The sequence below is a fragment of the Ascaphus truei genome, chromosome 15 (assembly GCF_040206685.1).
Source record: "Ascaphus truei isolate aAscTru1 chromosome 15, aAscTru1.hap1, whole genome shotgun sequence".
Classification (NCBI taxonomy): domain Eukaryota; kingdom Metazoa; phylum Chordata; class Amphibia; order Anura; family Ascaphidae; genus Ascaphus; species Ascaphus truei.
Genome location: NC_134497.1, coordinates 26,311,366 through 26,319,825, shown reverse-complemented (window position 1 = coordinate 26,319,825; position 8,460 = coordinate 26,311,366). Strand labels below are relative to the sequence as shown.

Sequence of the window (8,460 nt, the reverse complement as noted above, 5' to 3'; positions counted from 1 at the left end):
GCTTGAGTCAGATCTGGAAGAAAGCAGTATAGGTTATTTCGGTGTAGTATAGGGCAGTTAAGATATATAGGTAAATAAGAGATCCAGAAACAGAGTGTGAGACAGACACAGAGAGATGGTGAGAGAGAGAGAGGGGGGGTGAGAGAGAGAGGGGGGTGAGAGGGAGAGGGTTGGTGAGAGAGGGGGGGTGAGAGAGAGAGGGGGGTGAGAGAGGTGAGAGAGAGGGGGGTGAGAGAGAGAGAGGGGGTGAGAGAGAGGGTGAGAGTGAGAGAGAGAGAGGGCGAGAGACATAGGGGTTGATTGGGTGACGGGGTGATGATGACACACACACACTCTCCCATGCATACACACACACACACACACACACACACTCTCCCATGCATGCACACACACACACACACACACACACACACACACACACACACACACACACACACACACACACACACACACACACACACACACACACACACACACACACACACCTATGCATGCACACACACACACACACACACACACACACTCTCGCATGCACACACACACACACTCTCGCATGCACACACACACACACACACACACTCTCCCATGCATGCACACACACACACACACTCTCCCATGCATGCATGCACACACACACACTCTCCCATGCATGCATGCACACACACACACTCTCCCATGCACACACACACACACACACACTCTCCCATGCACACTACGCACACACTCTCCCATGCACACACACACACACTCTCCCATGCACACACACACACACACACACACACACACTCTCCAATGCACACACACACTCTCCCATGCACACACATACACACTCACATGTGCGCGCGCGCACACACACACACACACTCCCATGCACAAACACACACACACACACTCTCCCATGCACACACACATACACGCACACACACACACACACACACTCTCCCATGCGCGCACACACACACACACACACACACTCTCCCATGCGCACACACACACACACACACACACACACACACTCTCCCATGCGCACACACACACTCTCCCATGGACACACACACACACTCACTCTCTCCCATGCACACACACACACTCTCCCATGCACACACTCTCCCATGCACACACACACTCACACTCACACTCTCCCATGCACACACACGACAGCGGGAATATGAGGAAAGGCCACGCGACCGAGCACTGCCCCACTCGCCCCCCGCGACCATCTCCCGCCCTGCCCGGGCAGCCATGGGACCGTGGGAAAGCGGAGGCCAAGGAGGTAAGGGGGAACACCCCCGCTACCATCTCCCGCCCCGCGCGGGGATGGGGGGGAAGCGGGGATTAAGGGGGAACACCTCCGCCCCGCGCGGATATCGCGGGAAGTGGCGCGGGGGACCGGGGAGAGAAGGGGGGGAACACCCCACTACCATCACCCGCCCCGCACGGGTATCGGGGGAAGCAGGAAGTGGCGTGGGGACCGGGGAGATAAGGGGGGAACACCCCCACTACCATCACCCGCCCCGCGCGGGCAACGGTGGATTAAGGGGGAACACCAGGAGGCAGGGACGGAGCAGAGGGGTCGCAGGATCGAGGATTAGTGAGTACTTACTCTCTAACATAACTCCGGCCAGAAAGAATGGCCGCTCGTTGGGGGCGGGCTCATATAGAGCCTGGCCGCGCGCCCACAAATCCTGGGAGCCAAAGGGCAGGGAGGGGCGGGTGGGGGCAAAGGGCGGGGGGGGCTAAGGGCAAGGAGGGGCGGGGGGGCAAAGGGCAGGGAGGGGCGGGGGCAAAGGGCAGGGAGGAGGGGGCAAAGGGGCAGGGAGGGGGGGGGCAAAGGGGAGGGAGGGGTGGGGGGGGCAAAGGGCAGGGAGGGATGGGGGGGGGCAAAGGGCAAGGAGGGGCGGGGGGGCAAAGGGCAGGGAGGGGCGGGGGGGCAAAGGGCAGGGGGGGCAAAGGGCAGGGAGGGGCGGGGGGGGCAAAGGGCAGGGAGGGGTGGAGGGGCAAAGGGCATGGAGGGGCGGGGGGGGCAAATTGCAGGGAGGGGCGGGGGGAGGGGGGGCAAAGGGCAGGGAGGGGCAAAGGGCAGGGAAGGGCGGGGTGGGGCAAAGGGGAGGGGCGGGGTGGGGCAAAGGGCAGAGAGGGGGGGTGCAAAGGGCAGGGGGCAAAGGGCAGGGGGAGGGGGGGCAAAGGGCAGGGGGGCCAAAGGGCAGGGGGAGGGAGGGCAGGGGGAGGGAGGGCAGGGGGGCCAAATGGCAGGGGGAGGGAGTGCAGGGGGAGCAAAGGGCAGGGGGAAGGAGGGAGGGGGCAAAGGGCAGGGGGAGTGTGGGGCAGGGGGCAAAGGGCAGGGGGAGGGAGGGCAGGAGGGGCAAAGGGCAGGGGGAGGGAGGGCAGGGGGCCAAAGGGCAGGGGGAGGGAGGGCAGGGGGAGCAAAGGGCAGGGGGAAGGAGGGAGGGGGGCAAAGGGCAGGGGGAGGGAGGGCGGGGGGAGGGCAGGGGGAGGGAGGGCAGGGGGGGCAAAGGGCAGGGGGAGGGAGGGCAGGGGGGGCAAAGGGCAGGGGATGGGAGGGCAGGGGGGGCAAAGGGGAGGGAGGGCAGGGGGGGCAAAGGGCAGGGAGGGTAGGGGGGGCAAAGGGCAGGGGGAGTCAGGGACGCGTTAAATAACCCATTCCCCTGCGTTTTCCTCACCTTGCACACGGCCGCACCCCTCTTCGTCCGGGTACCGGCCGCCCTCCTCCTCCACCTCGGGCTCCTCAGTGGAGAGGCTGAGACGCTCCGGTGTGGAGGTGCTGTGCCTTTCGCGGGGAGAGGCGGAGACAGCCAGAGGAGCGCCCTCGGGGACGGGGAGCGGCCTATGTGAGGGGAGAGCCGCAGAGAGCGTGCTCTGTGTGTGTGTGGGGGTAAGGGGGGGAGCGGCCTGTGTGAGGGGAGAGCCGCAGAGAGCGTGCTCTGTGTGTGTGTGTGGGGGGGGGGGTGAGCGGGTGGGGGGGGTGAGCTGGTGGGGGGGGGGGTGAGCAGTGGGTGGTGAGGGAAAGCGCCGGGTGAGGGAGTGGCCTATGGGTGGTGAGAGCCGTGGTGAGGTGAGAGTCCCCCGCTGTGTCCCGGGCGCTCGCTCCGCTCCCCCGCTGACTGTAGCGGCGCCAGGGAGAGGAGGAGGTGTGCGCGGGTCCCGATGAGCGTGATTTCAGGCTGATGTTCGGGGAGGGGGGGAGGGGGGGGGGGTGGTGTGTGTGTGTGTGTTGGACCTTTGGCCCGTCACTCCGCCTCAGGCCAATGAGAGGTGTGCGGGGCGGGCGGGCCAAGGGAGCAATCTCATTGGCCTGAGGGACACAGGCCATGCAGACAGACATACAGTGCTTTCACAAATATATAGATAGATAGATATATATATACATACATATATATATATATATGTGTGTATGTATGTATGTATGTATGTATGTATGTATGTATATATATATATATATATATATATATATATATATATATATATATATATATACATGCATATAAGTTTCAAAAGGAGTGCTAGTGGGCGTGACTAAATGTACACAACAAAAAACAAAAATGCCCAAAGCTACTTCCAATGTGACAAAAATACACAGCGCAATACCTATATATTCTCTTGTAAAAGGGTCATTTAGTTTAACCCTTTGGCCAAAGCATCTTAAGCCTGCTGCCACTTGCAAGGCATGACCGTAGCAGGTCCTAACACCCACCTGGGTTAAAATTCTTATTTACCTGTATAATTACAGGAAGAATGATCGCATTGGATCTGTCGTTACCTGCCAACTTAGAAAGTGGGGTGGGGCAAGCTTAAACCTTGGGGGGGAGGGGCCACTACCCTCCCATAAGCAGCAGAGACCAGCTGCACACAGTTAACACAATACACAGATTCCCAACAAGCTCTGATCAACCCCACTTTGTGTTTAGTTCCACCAGAAGAAAACTCGCCTTTGTGTCACTTCTGTCATCTTGTCGGGGACTTTTTTATTACACCAGTGTTTTTATTTATTTTTTAAGTAATAAGAAAGTAGTCACTGGTGTGGTCTGTGGCTCCCATTCCAATCAAACTGTGGGTACATACAAGTGAGCCACCGTATATACATTGCTCTCCATTAACTTCTGTCCACCTCAAAAACTGTAGAGAAGAAAGAAAAGACAAGTCACATTATTAACAACTTTTTTCAGCTCTTCCTTTTATAACATAGACATTACTTTGAGACCTCACTAACTGTCCCAATTTTAGATTTGTTAATTGTGCGAGAAACGAGGAAGAACAGAACCTTGTGGCGTTGCAGTACCACAGGAAAATCTACTACAGAACCTGCACAGACCTCCCCCCACACACAGAGCTTCTAGTTTGGAGATGAATATGGGAAAGAGCTTGGTATGAAGGGGATACGCTGTGGCAAAGTAACGAGCCAGCACAAGGTAATCAGGAATATGTGTTACGTGGTTTTTTCATCTCTATTATCTTATTGCTGATGTTAAATTGCAAATAGTGATAGATCTGTATACACCATTACGGGTCAACTAGAACTTAATATCACTAAACCTGACTTGAGTCAAAGGGCCAGATACATCAAGCTGTGGTAACCAAAAATGCTGTGTTACCGCCCATAAACAATTGCCTTATTATTGTGATTTGAGTCAGCGTTGCAGCGCCAAAAAAGAAGCACTTTTTTATCAGACCCGTTAAAAGCATCAGATCCGACACAAAACAGGCAAAATATCACATTTTCAAGTGAAAACTGCCGTACATCAAGATACGATATTTATAGGAACGGGATGAACGGCAGAAATACCTCAAATATTTTATCATCTACCCCAGGCTGGTGTTAGCCCTGTCTTTCCTATGTACTGTATATAATGGCCAATATACTTCCCATTATATACATAGCCAAGATGAGCTCTACTAAACCAACAAGGAATAGATGATAAAATTGTTGTTAAAATACATTACCGTACATATTAACCCTTTAGTAATCCACGGGTCAAGTAGTCATCGGTTTCAATGAGTAGCTGACCACACGTGATAATATACACATTACACTACACTACCTACCCCCCTTTGCCTCCTTGGTGGCTAGTAAAGCATGGTTAGTTCTTGGTTTGTCCCAAAGGCATAAACAAAACACTATGGCTCATATACATCAAATTCTGTTAAAGTGGAGTTAATATCGCACCGGGGAAATAATAAACTAACGGGTGTTATTACTGCAATTTTAAGGTGGTATATAGCAAGATTGTGGTAATAATAAATTAATAACTCCCCCCCCCTTCATTACCTCAATGGCTAAGAATTTGAAGTATCTGAAAATATTTCTACAACTTTTATTGGTGTTTTGCAGTTAGTGAGATTTCTTTTCAAATCGTTAAATATTATGATCCACTTTAAATGTATGATCCCCTACAGCTACTCTCCCGGCCCTAATGCTGCACATGTTGTGCTAAACCTTCATTCTTACAATGTACATCTACAGTTTACTTTCATCCTGAAATTTTTGTGATATGCCAACTTACCTCTCCTGCATGACCTTTTGTAAGACAGTTTGTGTAACAGTGACTTTTTGAAGTGAAACTTCTTTGCTGGCACCTATAGAGTTTTGATAGGAAAAATCCCTTGTGTTGTAAAAGAATTCCATGATGGAAGTGATGTCATGCTACTACTATTAGTATACTACTACCACACTATACTATAGTATTAGTATACTACCACACCCACGCATGCGCAGACCACGGCACCGTGCAAAGGTGCGTCTGCCGCCATGCAAAGGTGCATCTGGCGCCGTGCAAAAGCACGGCTTGTGGCGCGTTCGAAGGTGCATTCAGCGCCGTGCGCAGGCGTGGCCAGTGCCGCGCGTGAGAGCACTCTTATGTGCGGTTCGCACCGAGCGCTTGTAAGCCCGCCCAGCACCACGTGCATGTGCAGGACCCCAGAAGTCGGCCACAAGTTCCATAATCGGCCATCTGGACCCTTTCCGATGCCTGGCCCACACCAAACACAGAACTCGACCACAACTTCCATGCACAGGTGCCTGTTTCACACACAACTCACTGGTGGACCCACTCCCAATGCTACACACAAAAACAAACAGACAAAAAAAACAGAGTCTCACACACACACACACACACACACACACACACACAGTGACTTACGCACAGTCACACATTCACAGTCACACACACACAATTCACAGTTAATATAAATATAGACGTGCAAGGTAAAACGGGGGTGGGAGGGGGTGCCAAGCACGCGCGTTATAAGTCAAACTTCTTTGCATTTTATCACTGAAATTGTGTTTGGATTTTAAATAAAAACATCCCCATCACAAATACTATTTCTGTGACAAAACAGTGACAAAGGACAAAGAAGTTTCACTTAAAATGCACGTGCTTGGCACACACATACACTTTTTTTGATAACTAATGCCTAATTTCACCTAATTTTCTAATTACTGTATGTATTTTTTTTTGTCTAGAACAAAGATGAGCTCCAATAATCCAACCATGCCAACACTGCAAGGTTGCTTTTAGCAGTCAGGATTACCTCCTCAAACATCTGAAGATCAAACACCCAACTGAGTATATGGAAAAGATGAGGACAGAACAATCTTGCAACACTCCAATAAATATGACAGAAAATGTATCTTTCAACCAGTCAAGGCAATTAATAAACAATGTAACTGCTTCTCATTCCAAAAGATATTTATTAACTGCTGCCACAGGAAAAGATCTTGGAGAAAGTGGGAAGAGTCTGACGTGGTTATCAGACCAGAACGCACAGAAGAGAACACAGACCGGGAAGAGACCGCATGTATGTGGGGAATGTGGAAAGGGATTTAGTGACTTAACCCACCTGAACATTCACAAGAGGACACACACAGGGGAGAGACCGCATGTATGTGGGGAATGTGGGAAGGGATTTAATCATTTAACCACCCTGAACACACACATGAGGACACACACAGGGGAGAGACCGCATTTATGTGGGGAATGTGGGAAGGGATTTAGTCACTTATACAACCTGAACATACACAAGAGGACACACACAGGGGAGAGACCGCATGTATGTGAGGAATGTGGGAAGGGATTTAGTCAGTTATCCAACCTGAGGAAACACAAGTGGACACACACAGGGGAGAGACCGCATGTATGTGGGGAATGTGGGAAGGGATTTAGTCTATTATCCATCCTGGACACACACATAAGGACACACACAGGGGAAAAACCGTATGTATGTGGGGAATGTGGGAAGGGATTTAGTGACTTATCCAGCCTGAACACACACAAGAGGACACACACAGGGGAGAGACCACATGTATGTGGGGAATGTGGGGTGGGATTTAGTCAGTTATCTAGCCTGAACACGCACAAGAGGACACACACAGGGGAGAGACCGCATGTATGTGGGGAATGTGGAAAGGGATTTAGTCAGTTATGCCACCTGGAAACACACAAGAGGACACACAGGGGAGAGACCATATGTATGTGGGGAATGTGGAAAGGGATTTAGTCGGTTATCCCACCTGGACACACACAAGAGGACACACACAGGGGAGAGACCGTATGTATGTGGGAAATGTGGGAAGGGATTTAGTGACTTATCCAGCCTGAACACACACAAGAGGACACACACAGGGGAGAGACCGCATGTATGTGGGGAATGTGGAAAGGGATTTAGTCAGTTATGCCACCTGGAAAGACACAAGAGGACACACACAGGGGAGAGACCATATGTATGTGGGGAATGTGGAAAGGGATTTAGTCGGTTATCCTACCTGGACACACACAAGAGGACACACACAGGGGAGAGACCATATGTATGTGGGGAATGTGGGAAGGGATTTATTCAGTTATCCAACCTGAGGAAACACAAGTGGACACACACAGGTGAGAGACCTATCTCTAATGCCAGGCATGTTTAGGGATAACCAGCGACCAAGACGCTCACATATAAGTGCACACGTGTATCTGTGTTACTCTAAATCATAATGAAAAGTGACTTTAGTTTATGGTGCATAAAACGAGCATTTTAAAATGATAAAAGAAAGTTATAGCGATTTAAATGCAGATTATTTGTATCATTCTTATTGTAGTTTTATTTAAAACAAAATTTTCTTAATGTTTTATATTTCCATACTGCTGGTTCTAATAAAATGTGAGTTTCCCATTATACTGAAGCGGTATGTAGTCTCACTTAGCTTTGAATCAGAATAGTTTTGCCACCACCATTTGGCCGCCAGAGTTAGGGTGCAGACGGACCCTCCGCAACCAGCTGCTTGCTTCTAATGTAAATATTATTACTGTTTAGGGCTTAATTTATGGTTTTAGCGGTTAGGGTGGGGGGTTTTAGGGTAAGGGGGGCTTAGGATATAGGGATTTTAGGGTAGTGGGTTTAGTCACTTACCCTAGCAGCGAAGTGACCAGTGGTGGGGTGAGTCGCGCCAAAACGGCCCACCTG

The 8,460-nt window shown here is 51.0% G+C and overlaps 1 protein-coding gene across 1 annotated transcript in view; it reads left to right on the top strand.

Moving 5' to 3' along the window:
• Positions 1 to 8,164, top strand: part of LOC142466714 (uncharacterized) — a 22,476-nt gene extending 14,312 nt beyond the window's left edge. The window contains 3 exon segments of the mRNA XM_075572042.1: positions 4,243 to 4,427; positions 6,479 to 7,460; positions 7,462 to 8,164. Of these exon segments, the coding sequence (XP_075428157.1) occupies positions 6,586 to 7,460; positions 7,462 to 7,924 (1,338 nt within the window). The 5' untranslated portion in view covers positions 4,243 to 4,427; positions 6,479 to 6,585 and the 3' untranslated portion in view covers positions 7,925 to 8,164.
• The last annotated feature ends 296 nt before the right edge of the window (positions 8,165 to 8,460 follow it).